We start from the raw sequence: 13,119 nt of genomic DNA, 5'->3' as shown, positions 1-13,119 counted from the left end.
GAAGCTCACCGGCGACACCGGCACCAACGAGCGCGCCAAGAACGAGCGCAAGTACCTTGGTGGGTGCGTCTACCAAAACTACTGCCGCTCTCTTGGCGAAGAGATCTCCAAGTGGGGTGCTGAGATCGTCGAGGCCGTCAACGATGCCATCACCGACAAGAAGATCATCGTCACCATGGACCCGGTCCACGTGGACGCACGTTACAGCGTGAAGGTGGGCAAGAGCATCGAGGTCCTCATCCAACAGGAGAAGATCTGTTACGAGTATGCGGCCTCGGACCCGAACAGCGTCACCGCCACCGTCGAGAAGTCCCTCTAGTGGCTCGCACCCCCCCCCGCTTCGGAAACTCTTGTTCGGCAAACAACTTTTTCGCCACCCAATCAATTTATTTAGGGAATTGTGTAGTTACAATTCAGAAGGGCTTGGGCGCTCGGTGGTTGGAGAAACTGAGGTGGGTGCCGACGTTGAACACGATGCAGTTGCCGCTGTTGGATAATTTGGGCGGCCGACACGCCGTTCCGCTCGGCTTGGCCGAACCGCGCTTGCTTTGTCGACTTCAGATCGGCCGCTCGGACGGAGTGCATCATCAGCCGATGCAGCTTCTTGGATGTTTCTGCGTTTCCAAGCACGAGCGGCGATGTGTCTTCTTCCTCTTCCATCGTGTTCTCGTCATCGCCACCTTCGTCATCATCGTCCCCATTCGGGCCGCTCGCACTTGCCGTCAAAGTAGAACCGCTTGCCGCGCCGGATCAAAGTTGGCCTTGCGGGTGGAATCCAATCGCGCGGGGTAGTTGGCGTGGACGTTGAAGGGCTCCACGCCGGCCGCGTTGTCATTGTAGGCGCTGGGCTGAGCATGTAGAACACGTTGTGCTCGCGCGCGTAGTTGGTGACGAGCCAGTCGAGCAACCGCAGGCTCACGCGCTGCTTCTGCCGACGGGCACCGGCGTGTAGGTCATTCGCGGTCCAATGCTACTTCCCCTACTCGATCCCGGAGCCCACCGGCGGGAGGTCTTGAACGCCGTCAAGTTCAACTCCAAGACCGGCGACGAGGACGCCGAGTTTGTGTCGCTCGATCTCGTAGACGAGGTCGTGCTCCACCTCGGTAACGCCCAATCCCGGCTCGCCACCGCCGTCGGCATCTGACGCAAGGAGAGCCGCACGCCCTTCAACCGCGTGACCTGCATCGAGCTGCTCGACGTGTTTGAGACCTTCCTCTCCGATATGCGCGCTGGCGATGGACGCGCCGTTCCGATGCTCCACGACGCGCAGAACGGCGCCACGCTCGATCAGACCGAGCGGTTGTTCAAGGCCGCGGGCATCGAAAAGCCCGACGACGACGGCGACGTCATGTATCTGCCGCACGTACTCGAGTGGACCCGATGCCAACGCCACCGCGGAACAGATCGCGCGCTATCGCAAGCTTGAGGTGACCCCCTCGGCGGTGCCATTTTCGGACGCCCGACCATGTACGCCATCGTCGCAACGGAGGCTGTTGTGGACGTGCCTGACAAGGCTGAGGTGCTGGGCATGATGGGATCGCCGAACTGGTTGACGCGGAGGTGCTCCACATGTGGTATCGACAACCTCGCTCGCAATAAACTTCGTTGTTGACGCTACAACTGCAGTAGTCACAAAATTGTTGGCTCTTGTGCGTACGTCCGGAATTGTGGATTAATACCACCCGATGAGAACGTGCGTCACGAGCATGTAGGCGGTCGCGGTCAGCGTGGAGACCATCATGCACGGGAAGCCCATCTGCGTGCGTGCGAGGCGTTGTGAATGGCCGCGGCCAAGCGCATGACACACACTGCACGCGGGGGTGACGCACCTTGAAAAAATAGTTGAAGGAGATTGGCCGCCCGTACTGTTCCGCTATGCCAGCCGCCACCACGTTTGCCGACGCTGGTGTCACACAAACACGGCGAGTTTCATTTTAGCCACGCCGCACACACCACCGCACCGATGGCGTATGTTGGGAAGCCTACCACCGATGAGGGTGCCATTGCCGCCCAGACAGGCGCCAAAGGCCATCGCCCATGTGAGCGGCTGGAGGGGAAGCGCGAGCGTGCCCTGCGCGGCACAAATTAAAGTTAACGTTGGCTCGACGCTCGGTGGCCGCCCCCGCACGGCATCAGTACCTTGGTGAGCTTGACGACGACGGGGATCATGGTGGTGGTGAAGGGGATGTTGTCTATGAACATCGACACGATCGCACACACCCAGATGATCAGGAACACGGCAAAGGCCAGCCGCATCTTGCCCTACGGGTAGCCAACACACATCATAAGGTCAGTGTGTGTCATGTGTGTCGTGCGTGCGTGTGTCGTGCGTGTGTCGTGTGTCGTGTGTCGTGTGTCGTGTGTCGTGTGTCGTGTGTCGTGTGTCGTGTGTCGTGTGTCGTGTGTCGTGTGTCGTGTGTCGTGTGTCGTGTGTCGTGTGTCGTGTGTCGTGTCGAACCTCGGGCATGATGTCGATGATGTCGGAGGTGGTGTTGGCGATCCAGATGGTGACCCCGAGCTCTTCGACGCATCGGACCATCACGAACAGCCCCGCGAAGAAGAGCAATGTGCTCGTCTCCACTTTTTCGAGGATTTCGTGGAAGTTGTCGGTGCCGGAGAGCACGAGAAGCACCAGCGCGCCCAGGATGGCGATCCACGGCAGCGACAGCTTGATCTCAGCTGCACCCCACCATCACAACCTGTCAGTCGCAGCGCACACGCACACGCACACGCACCACTGCACACACCGCACACACCACCGCACACACCACCGCACACAACACCGCACACGCAGCAGTGAAGAGTACGTACTGAGGAAAGAATGGAGGAAGAAGAGGAGGATGACCACCACCAGCACGCAGCAGCTCTTGATGAAGAGGGTGACGTCGCTGATGACGTACTTGCGCTCCAGCTCGGCGATGTTGATCGCGCCCAGCGGCTGGGCCGGCTCCTCCTGCCCTTCGACGCTCTCCCGCGTCTTGCCGTAGTAGTCTGCCTGGCTCCCGCCCAGCACGTCGTCGTCCGCTTCGTCGTCGTTGTCGTTGTTGTCGCCCCGCTGGCGGCCGTTCTCTTCGTCGCCGCTCACGTCCGGCTCCGGCACCTTCTCCTTGCCCTTGCCCGCTCCGCCGACGCCGGCGGCGGGCTGGGCGTTGCTGGTGCTGTGACCGCCGCCGTGACCGCCGCTGCTGCTGCTGCCGTCGAGGGCGGCTTCGATAGCGGCGATGCCGGCGAGCTTCTCGCGCAGGCGCTCCTCGAGCTCGTGGATGTGCTTGACGAGCTTCTGGCGCACGCGGTGGTCTTCGTTCTGGGTGATGCTCTTGTGGCTCATGTCGAACGCGTGCAGGGTCTTCTTCCAGATATCGATCTCCTTGGCCAGCGGGTCCACCGGCGCTCTCTATTTAATTTTATTTTTATTTAGATTAATTAATTGATTTTGTGATTTTGAAATAATAAAACATGGTTACCGAAATTAAAGAGAAAATAAAATAATTAATAATTAGCAAAAAAGAGAGCAATGGCTGGTACCCGACAGATTCTCTTCTTGTAGACGAACATGATGAGCAGGAAGGTGGTGCACATCGCGAGGATGGCGCCCGGTGCGACGTGCAGCGTGAAGGAGCTGAAGTCGACCAGACCCGTGTCCTTGATCTGCGAGTTGGAGATGATCAAAATGTTGGGCGGGTCGCCGATTCCCGTGGCCGTTCCGCCGATGTTGGAGAAGATCTGTGCACAATATACACGGATGACATGTGTAAACATATGGAGGTGCATATGTTTAAAGTGATTGGGTGGTTAGTAAAAGCACACGATGCGTGTGTCGACATAAAGTGCGATGGTGGTTTCGATGGAAGGTGGCGCACCACTTCGGAGAGGATGATGGGGAGAGGGTCGAGGTCGAGCACCCGGCAGAGGCGCAGGGTGACGGGCGTGACGAGCAGGATGGTGGTCACGTTGTCCAGAAACATCGACGCCACCGCGGTGAAGCCGCACTAACACGTTGCCAACAACCAACCATGATTACAAACATAGTTGTTACTTCAGTACAGCATATCTACGCACAGAAACATATCCACACATATGAATATATTGATTAATATGCGCACCAACATGATGACGAGATGCCAAATGTTGCCCTTGGACAGCTTGTACGCCTGCACGGCTGACCACTAATGGAATAAACGTCGACACGGCGTTAGTCGTGGGTGTAAGCGGAGTTCGGGTGTGTGTGTCGTGTGTGCGACGTGGGCTATATTCTCTCCTTGAGTACGAACCTCGAAGAAGCCGGTGGTGGAGAAGATGCCGACGAGGATCATCATGCCGAAGAGGAGACCGATCGTATCGTAGTCAATCCACCCAATTACCTGTTCGCACACACGACACGACACACGCGCGCGCACACCACACACACACACAGAGAGAGAGACTGATTAGATATTGGATGGAAGCGATGACGTTCTGATCGGTGGTGCGTGCCTCGTAGAGCGATGGTCGCTCGATGACGGCGGAGAGGAGGGCCAGACCCCAGAAGGAGCCGATGAGGGCCGCCACAGTGCGGTGGACCCACTCGAAGATGATGAGTGAGTAGACCATGACGAGCAGGATGAAGCCGAACACCACCTCGTAGCGCGCGGCCCACGAGAGCTGCAGAACGTCGAGCCGCAGGCCCAGGTTCTGCCGGGCGTTGGTCGTCAACACCACGCGGTACGTGTGGTAGAGGTCCTTCGCCGTGTCGTTGAGGTAGAAGTAGGTGTAGTCCTCCTCGCTTTCGTCCGGCCGCGCGAAGAGCTCCCACGAGTCCAGCGCGGCCCACGATTGCGCACTCGCCTCATCTGCCACACGACACAACACGACACACACGGCACGCGCTTGAGTGGATGTGCGTGAGTGCGAAGCTGGTGGGGTGTACCATGCGCGGTGGAGGCCTGTAAGGTGACGACGACGGAGGAGTTGGCTGGCCAGGACGTCCACGATGATACGTTGCGCGTCTCCTGTATGGCGAGGTTCACCCGGATCGTGTCCAGCGGCTCGTCGTCCAGCAACCGATAGTGAGGCCCAGAGTTAAGAATTACAATACTTTATAAAAATATAATTATTAATTGACTTTGTGATTTTATATTATTTATTATATTATTTATATTAGTAATACAAATAATATCTATTAAAATATAAATAATAAATAGCCGAGTGGATCAGAAAGAGAGGGGCAAGGGATTGGAGAGGATATGATGGGCTGGGCCAGGGAGACGCCGGCGAGGCGAGTGGGTGGGTTGTCGTCGGGCGCGTCGACGGACATGAAGAGAGCCATGCTGGCGATGAAGAGGAGGGAGATGACGGCCACTCTGATCTGGTGCCAGGGCAGCCCCACCACCAGGTCCCTCAAACGAAGTGCTCCCTGCACTGCACGCCGCTTGTGCCTTCGGAAATGGAATCGAAAATGGAAGCGCGTAGTGTGGTCGAGTAGAAACCAATTCTCGTGATGTACGCCCTCTGGCTTCTTCTCTCCCTTCCACTCCGTCCTGGCAAAGATGTAGGACTCGTGCCTGTAGCTCGTCTCGGCATCAGACTCTTCTTCGTAAGATGAGGAATCGTCCTCCTCTGGATTCAGTCGTTTGAAATCGTTCCTGTCTCGATCGTTGATGTGGCCCACGCGACGTCGATTCGCTTCCTCCTCATCCTCGGTCAAGCCACTCGGCCCGCTGCTCAGGTCAGCGTCTTCTTCCTCCACGAGCCGCCTTTGCTCACTGTTGCTCCTTGGTCGCTCTTCGTCGTAGTCATCCTCAGCAGCAAGAGGATGTCTGCCGGCAGCGCCGCTGCTCATGTTGTGGAGGCCACAGACGTCTTCCCTCCTTCTTTCCTCCACCAATCCAATCTCCACCTCCAAATCGCAGGTCGGCCGATTAAATCTCAATCTCTAGCAAACCGATCTCTGACCATTCACGTTTGTACGGCGCTGTGGAAGAGGTGGTGCAGTACTAAACCACGGCCGTGCGTAGATGGAGCAGACGAGAGCGGCCAGAGGAAGAGGAACGAGCGCACCAAGCCCGCAGGTCATTTTTAATAAACGAAACAGCAGGCGAAAATGCTGCTGGCATGCTAGGAATGCTAAGCCCACCACACCTAACTCCACCCAACGCGCCTTGGGCCTTGTGCCAAGACTCAGCTGTTAGGAGTCAGTCATGGCATCCACCTGGTGGTGTTCCTTCCTGGGTGGAAGGGCTAACCATCAACTACTCTTCCTTGTTGTTTAGTTCTTCAAGCCAATAAACAATCAAACCCCTAAAGAGAAAAACATGGCCACTCTTGGGCCAGTTTTCCTTGGTTTGTTCCAGAGACTTCCCCTCGTCAAGATGCTTGCGGCATCAATCCCGAGGGGCAAGGGCTTGATCACTACCCGATAGAGCCACCTGCATCACTGAGCATTCGTTATTATTTTGAGATGGAGGAGCAAAAACGATTCGTCTACATCTTCACCCGGACTGGCCACCCCCTTCAAATCTTTGCAAATTGGCGAGGAGGGCGGGGGCGCAGGCCTGCTGCCCATCATTGCCAGCGAGCACATCGTGCCGGGCGAGCTGCTAGGCGGCCGTGCCCTGCGCGAGTGGCGCCGTGCCGTCGTACACGGTACCGACGTCATCGTCAGCCGCCAGCGTAGCGACGACAACCCGCCCGCCGCTACTCGACGGGCCAACCTGCAGGCCTACGCCCTGCTGCGCCACCCCCACATCGTGACCCTGCTGGCCGCCACCACCCACGGCGAGGTCATCACCGAGGTGTGCGACTACGACCTCCTGCCCGCACCCGGACCGAGCTCGGGCTCGGCCAAGGAGGAGCGGCGGCGCTCGATCTCGCTGCTGCGCATGTTGGCCTACGCGCGCGACATCGCGCAGGCCCTGGCCTGGGCGCACAGCATGCACGTGATTCACAGGGACGTCAAGCCCTCGCACTGGCTGGTACTATCGTCGCTTCGTCACCTCACTTTCCGCTCTTCTTTGTCTGAGCTGACCGCACGCACCACACCGCACGCACCACACCGCACACGCACACGCACACGCACACGCAACGAAACCGCACGAATGGAAACCAGGTGGTGGGCAACCGAGCCAAGTTGGGCGGGTGGATGTTCGCCGAGGTGCAGCGGGGTGACATGCACCCCAAGCCCGACGATCACTTTCACGGGACACCGCTGTACATGGGTAACATACACACGACGCACACGACGCACACGACACGCACTGCACACACAACAGACACACACACTGACCCATGTCGCTCACCGTCAACTTGGCAAAACACGGAACAGCTCCCGAGCTGTGGCGGCCCGAGCCGTTTGATGGCAGGAAAGCCGATGGTAGGGTCTCCTGTCCCTGTGGCAACTGGCCCGGTCTCACTCGCTCACCCACTCACTCACTCACTCACATGACCGGCTTGCTCCGTACCTTACGCCCCGCAGTGTACAGCTTTGGTCTGGCGATGTGGGAGGTGATCCACAACGACTTCGCCTTCTCCGGCTTCGACGACCTCCTCGCCTTCCGTGAGGTACCTTGAGCTATGTGTGTGTCGTGTGTCGTGTGTGTTGTGCGTCGTGCGCATCGTGTGTGTCGTGCGTTCCGTCGGTGCTACGTATTCTCAAGTGTTTGTTCTCAGGCTGTTACGGACCGAATGGAGCGGCCGCTGCTCTCCGACGACACGATGCCCGTAGCGGTGAACAGGCTCATCGCGCGGTGCTGGGCTCAATCTCCCGCCCAACGCCCCACCATGCTCGAGGTGCGTCAGACGCCTCGCAGTTCGCCCCCCCTCTCCAAAGCTCACCTCTGTCGCGGGTTCGCCAGGTCGTGGCCAGCCTGACCAGGATCATCACCGCCCTCGAGTTGCTCGCAGGCACCACGAGCGTCCAGTGACACACAACACTTTCTTCTCCTGTGGCAAAGCTTCATACGTCGAACGTCACAACATTCACTTCATAGCATGCACATCATTCATTGCATTGTATGCGAGCCCCAACTCCATGCACATGTGCATCGCAAAGATCACCAACTGGTTTACGATCCACCAATGGGAACGCCTTGTGGCTGCAACTCCGTGATCCCTTAGGGCACAACTCCTAAGCTCCAGGAAGGCCCGATTGGCTGACTGCTCTCTTTCCGCGGAACAAGCCCAGCTATTGGGCCTGGTTTTTATGTCGAGCTCACGGCCTCTAACTCCTATAGTATGATGCAGTTCGTCGGGGGGGTGGTGGTCTGGAGGCCATCGCACAGCGCGACACCAACGACCACCGGCCTCGGGGCCGCGGAAGTGAACGTACTCCGCCTCCGCTCACAGGTATAAAAGGGGCCTGGCCTGGTCTCTTTATCTTCACTACTCACCACCCAACACCTACTGAGTACTCAACCACAACCAAAACACACTTGAACTGTTCCATCTACTGGTACCCACCTTCTGTTCTTCTTCTTCTTCTGCTTCAACAAGCATGGCACTCACCCTCTTCTTGTCATCTTTGCAGTAACAAAGGATGAACGGTCAAGCTTGGTTGATGTGGGCTTGCGCCCTGGCTCTCGCCTCCATCGTCTTCATGAGCGCGCCCACCGTGGGCCAGTCCACCTGCTACGCGCCCACCGCGCTCAACTTCACCTCGGAGGCGGGCAAGCTCTGGGTCAACGGCCAGCGCTTCCACCTCAAGGGCACCTCCTGGTTCGGCTTCGAGACCGCGGCCTGCACCGTGCACGGCCTGTGGGCCAACTCCTACACCTTCTTCCTGGACTTCCTGGCCGCGCAGGGCTTCAACGCCATCCGCCTGCCGTTCCACCTGGAGCTGGTGCTGAACGAGAAGTCGCCCAACGGCATCAACTACGGCGCCGGCGCCAACGCCGACCTGCAGGGCCTCAACTCCCTCCAGGTCATGGACAAGGTCATCCAGGGCGCCGCCGCCCGCGGTATCGTGGTCATGCTCGACCTCCACTCCTTCGCGCCCGACCAGTTCATGAGCGACGGCCTGTGGTACAACGGGGCCAACCCCGAGTCCAAGGTCATCGCCGGCTGGACCAAGCTCCTCCAGCGCTACAAGAACCAGTGGAACGTCGTCGCCGCCGACCTCAAGAACGAGCCCCACAGCTCCACCTGGGGCACCGGCAACACCGCCACCGACTGGAACCTGGGCGCCGCCCGCCTGGCCAACGCCATCGCCAGCGCCGTGAGCGACCGCTTCCTTATGTTCGTCGAGGGCGTGTCCAACTCGCCGCCGTGCCGCGAGAACTGCTTCTGGGGCGAGAACCTGACCGGAGCCCGCACCAACCCCGTGGTGATCGACCACCCGGCCAAGCTGGTCTACTCCCCGCACGTCTACGGCCCCAACGTGTTCGGCCAGTCCTACTTCTCGGCCGGCAACTTCCCCGCCAACATGCCCGCCATCTGGGAGGACCACTGGGGCTTCATCCCCGCCGCCACCGACCGCGCCTTCGTCATCGGCGAGTGGGGCGGCCCGTTCAGCGGCAAGGACCGCGTGTGGATGGAGGCCCTGGCGGCCTATCTCAAGACCAAGGACTCGACCGGCCAGTTCTTCTGGTGCCTCAACCCCAACTCGGGTGACACCGGCGGCCTGCTGAAGGACGACTGGAGCTCGCCCGATTCGGGCAAGCTGGCTCTCCTGGCTGACCTGGTCTCCGCGCCGACCAAGTTCGCGGTCAACGCCCAGGGTCAGGTCTGCATCAACGGCGGCAACCAGCCGGCGCCCTCGGGTTCGGCGTCGCCTGCCGCGCCCAAGCCCTCGGCCTCGTCGTCCGCCGCTCCCTCGGCTTCGTCGTCTCCTGCGGCGCCCAAGCCCTCGGCCTCCTCTTCGCCGGCTGCGCCCAAGGCCTCTGCTTCGGCGTCGCCCGCCGCGCCCCAGCCGTCGGCCTCCTCTTCGCCGGCAGCGCCCAAGGCCTCTGCTTCGGCGTCGCCTGCCGCACCGCAGCCCTCGGCTTCGTCTTCCCCGGCTGCCCCTCGGCCCTCCGCCTCGTCGTCCCCCGCCGCCCCGTCCAACCCGCCCACCACTGGCGGATTCAGCTTCTATGTGTACGTACCCAACTCCGAACATGTTGTGTGCACAAACCAACATATTGCTAACATATATTGTCATCATCACACAACAGTGGCACGAGCGCCTGGTGGGTGGCGGTGACGATTCCCGGCTCGGAGTCGGTCTCGATCGACTGCGGCAACGGACAGGGCCTGGTGGTGATGACCCCGGCCTGGCTGCCTCACATGTGGACCTTCACCTCGACCAACGGCCACGCGTGCAAGTCGAGCCTCACCTTCGTCGTCAACGGCGGCGCGCCCCAGACCATCACCTCCCCCTGGGCCTGAACCATCATCAGCTCCAGCCCTTCAGTCTTTTCCCTCTCTCTCTCCGGTGGGTAATCTTGATTATCAGCATAGCGCTGTAATCAAAACCTACAACAAATGCAAATAAAACTGTAAGTTACTCCTACATCGTAGCAGGTGTTGTTTCATTGTTGCCGTTGCGAAGTAACCCTTCCATAGGCGCCTCTCCGGTCTTGATGCTGCACCTTCGGTCTCACGCACACCACGCGCACACACCACACACACTGCACGCGTAGTGGAGAATACGTACTGAGGAAAGAATGGAGGAAGAAGAGGAGGATGACCACCACCAGCACGCAGCAGCTCTTGATGAAGAGGGTGACGTCGCTGATGACGTACTTGCGCTCCAGCTCGGCGATGTTGATCGCGCCCAGCGGCTGGGCCGGCTTCTCCTGCCCTTCGGCGCTCTCCCGTGTCTTGCCGTAGTAGTCCGCCTGGCTCCCGCCCAGCACGTCGTCGTCCGCTTCGTCGTCGTTGTCGTTGTTGTCGCCCCGCTGGCGGCCGTTCTCTTCGTCGCCGCTCACGTCGCCCACGTTCGGCTCGGGCAAATGCAACGGGGCGCAACTGCACCGGTGACGAAGGGATGTAAGAGAGCCTGTGCGGCAGTGTAGCGAGCAGGGACCAAGTGCTGCGTGAGCTTGTGCACGAGGTCCAGCGCCATGGCGCCAGCTGCCTCACCCAGCAACACAACCGGCGGCCGCTTGCCGCTGCAGACAAGGATAACCGCATAAACACGTAAGTTCAGACAACTGCAAGGAAGGGGAAGGTCTCGAACCGCTTCATCTTCAGGGCTTTCAGCTTGCTCGCAAGGCGGTCGCATCGCTCCTTGTGCGACAAGTCCTCGGCCATCAGCTGTGACAGGTAGGCCGTCAGCGCCTCGCTCTCCCGCTGGTGGTTGTAGAGATATTGAATGTCCAGCAGCTTCTCCAGGAGCACAAGGCCTGCCGCAAAGACATCTGCTGCTCCGCCGTTGCGCAGCACAGCCTGAACCATGGCAGGTAGAAACATGGACGCAAGTAAGTATGCACTGGTGGTGGTGATACGAAACATGCAACCAAGAAAGTTGTATGAGCTCACCGTGTAGTCTCGGTCGCGCTCAGCTTGTGTACACTCGGGAGCGCAATACCCTGGCGTGCCACGGCATACCACATCGTCTGTGCTGCTTCTCAGTGGCGAGAGACTGAACTCGAAATCGATCAACTTGACCTGCAAACCTGGGGAAGAACCAGTTGGCCAACGCCGGACCAGCGGACCACTCAATGCTGGTGCGCACCTTTCCCATCAACTTGCGAGGTGATGATGTTGTCTTGGTGTGTTTTTTTGGTAAGCGGTTAGGTGGGGGCACAATGCAGGAAGCCGTAATCTTGGGCTCACGCCGTACCTGATTTGATGTCCAGATGAATAAGGCCGAGTTCATGAATGCCTGCGAGCGCCTGATGGTTTGAGATTTCCGTGGCGCACGAATGCAAAACGACTGTCAGTGTTTGAACTGTGCCCACCGAGCGCACCACCGAAGTCGGGCTTACCTGTAGCAACCCGCGTGCGAAGAGCTGCATCTCGCTCCCGTCCGTTGGGTTGATGGTGCATGGTGGTAGGTACTCCAAGTCAAGCTCAAAGTAGTACTTTCCAAATGAGCGATGGCCGAGGAGCCTGGGCGCCAGACCTGAACAGACACAGGACATGGGCAGTTGTTCGGGCACCAACACGAAGCACTTGAGTGCTCTTTCTTACCTTTGCCTTGCAGGAGCTTGTAGGCCTTGAACTCGTTGTTGTTGTTGATGTCGATGCAGGGCTTGAACGTTTCCATCGTCTTGCGCACAAGGAGTTCTCCGCTGCCGCATGTCCTACCCAACACTACTTGTATTCCGCCGCGCTTGAGGGCAAATAAAGTCAGTACTCGGGCATTGATTCATGCCAAAATGGACAGCCATGGGCGCACCTTAGACAGGAGAATCGCTTCCGTTAAATCAGTCGCGGTGTTGCCACTGTTAGTCCCGTTGTGCTTGTCCTTGCCGCTTCCGGAGCTTCCAGAACTGCCGGAGCGGTTGACCGCACTCTGCAATGGGCCAGACAGAGGTCATTAGGGCGCTCGCGTACACGCATCCCACACGAAATATCAACTACGTACTTGAGGCTCTTTTGCGTCCTCATCGTCGTCGTCGTTGTCGTCATTGTCGTTGTTGTTGTCGTCATCATCGTCGTCGCGTTGTTCATCCTGCGCGCTAATAGACTTGTGGCTCTTGGTGGCTTCTTTTGTGCCCTAAAGGTGAAGAAAATGTTGTTGCAAGTCGCTAAATCAGCATGAGAAGACGGAGAAAGACAAGGTAAGAAGCCGTACACGAAGTTGTTTGCGGACAGCACAAGCGAAGAGGTCGCCATAAACAGACAGGCGCCACATGAAAGTGGTATAGTGCAGGAAGCCCTCCGGCGTCGCCAAACTTGGGCAATCGAGAAGTCGTGACCATTTGTAGACGGCCTGCTGGGTCCTGGAGTCGAATTGCCGCCACATAAAGTAAACGCTCCAACGCACGGCGCTTCGAAGGACGCCAACTGAGACGGGCAGAGGTATGCCGTTGCCCATGATGTCGAAGATACCCACAGTTCCGATGGATTTCGCCAGGTGCCAAAGCCTGATCCCCATGATCACAAGCAGCTTGGACCTACAACCACGACCAGACCAGACCAAAGCAGATCAGCACTGAGCATAAAGGGAGGGCAGGGAGGATTGTACTCGCCTTTGTTGTCTTCACTGCTTCGCTTTTC

The 13,119-nt window shown here is 58.7% G+C and overlaps 7 protein-coding genes across 7 annotated transcripts in view; 4 read left to right on the top strand and 3 right to left on the bottom strand.

Moving 5' to 3' along the window:
• The window catches only part of ACA1_244400 (uncharacterized protein), a gene marked incomplete at both ends in the record, with an annotated part of 525 nt that extends 206 nt beyond the window's left edge, over positions 1 to 319 (top strand). Inside the window, one exon of the mRNA XM_004335385.1 lies at positions 32 to 319. Within this exon, the coding sequence (XP_004335433.1) occupies positions 32 to 319 (288 nt within the window). The remainder of the gene's footprint in view (positions 1 to 31) is intronic.
• Positions 320 to 967: 648 nt separating this feature from the next.
• Positions 968 to 1,426, top strand: ACA1_244390 (uncharacterized protein; the record flags this gene model as incomplete). The annotated part of the gene is given in 2 exon segments (XM_004335384.1): positions 968 to 1,132; positions 1,151 to 1,426. 2 exon segments carry the CDS (start codon positions 968 to 970, stop codon positions 1,424 to 1,426), a joined length of 441 nt encoding a protein of 146 aa, XP_004335432.1.
• Positions 1,427 to 1,672: 246 nt separating this feature from the next.
• On the bottom strand, positions 1,673 to 5,818 carry ACA1_244380 (P protein, putative; the record flags this gene model as incomplete). Its single annotated transcript, XM_004335383.1, has 13 exons — positions 1,673 to 1,756; positions 1,830 to 1,903; positions 1,987 to 2,071; positions 2,140 to 2,262; positions 2,459 to 2,679; positions 2,812 to 3,394; positions 3,526 to 3,723; positions 3,861 to 3,989; positions 4,104 to 4,151; positions 4,272 to 4,361; positions 4,453 to 4,829; positions 4,907 to 5,024; positions 5,246 to 5,818. The coding sequence occupies 13 exons, from the start codon at positions 5,816 to 5,818 to the stop codon at positions 1,673 to 1,675; spliced, it is 2,703 nt and encodes a 900-aa protein (XP_004335431.1).
• Positions 5,819 to 6,437: 619 nt separating this feature from the next.
• ACA1_244370 (mitogen-activated protein kinase kinase kinase) lies at positions 6,438 to 7,898 on the top strand (the record flags this gene model as incomplete). The annotated part of the gene is made up of 6 exons (XM_004335382.1): positions 6,438 to 6,950; positions 7,085 to 7,193; positions 7,338 to 7,353; positions 7,458 to 7,536; positions 7,645 to 7,764; positions 7,830 to 7,898. Coding segments are annotated over 6 exons (906 nt in total), but the record flags the coding sequence as incomplete, so codon positions are not given.
• A 611-nt stretch (positions 7,899 to 8,509) lies between these two features.
• ACA1_244360 (cellulase (glycosyl hydrolase family 5) subfamily protein) lies at positions 8,510 to 10,338 on the top strand (the record flags this gene model as incomplete). Its single annotated transcript, XM_004335381.1, has 2 exons — positions 8,510 to 10,047; positions 10,125 to 10,338. The coding sequence occupies 2 exons, from the start codon at positions 8,510 to 8,512 to the stop codon at positions 10,336 to 10,338; spliced, it is 1,752 nt and encodes a 583-aa protein (XP_004335429.1).
• A 143-nt stretch (positions 10,339 to 10,481) lies between these two features.
• On the bottom strand, positions 10,482 to 12,163 carry ACA1_244350 (uncharacterized protein; the record flags this gene model as incomplete). Its single annotated transcript, XM_004335380.1, has 6 exons — positions 10,482 to 10,895; positions 10,979 to 11,063; positions 11,132 to 11,340; positions 11,434 to 11,562; positions 11,883 to 12,019; positions 12,088 to 12,163. 6 exons carry the CDS (start codon positions 12,161 to 12,163, stop codon positions 10,482 to 10,484), a joined length of 1,050 nt encoding a protein of 349 aa, XP_004335428.1.
• Positions 12,164 to 12,265: 102 nt separating this feature from the next.
• On the bottom strand, positions 12,266 to 12,997 carry ACA1_244340 (uncharacterized protein; the record flags this gene model as incomplete). The annotated part of the gene is made up of 3 exons (XM_004335379.1): positions 12,266 to 12,412; positions 12,485 to 12,603; positions 12,718 to 12,997. 3 exons carry the CDS (start codon positions 12,995 to 12,997, stop codon positions 12,266 to 12,268), a joined length of 546 nt encoding a protein of 181 aa, XP_004335427.1.
• Positions 12,998 to 13,119: the final 122 nt, after the last annotated feature.

This window comes from Acanthamoeba castellanii, assembly GCF_000313135.1.
Source record: "Acanthamoeba castellanii str. Neff unplaced genomic scaffold scf7180000084763, whole genome shotgun sequence".
In the NCBI taxonomy this organism is placed as follows: domain Eukaryota; phylum Discosea; order Longamoebia; family Acanthamoebidae; genus Acanthamoeba; species Acanthamoeba castellanii.
Note: the sequence above shows the minus strand (reverse complement) of the source record. Positions and strands in the feature narration are given on the sequence as shown.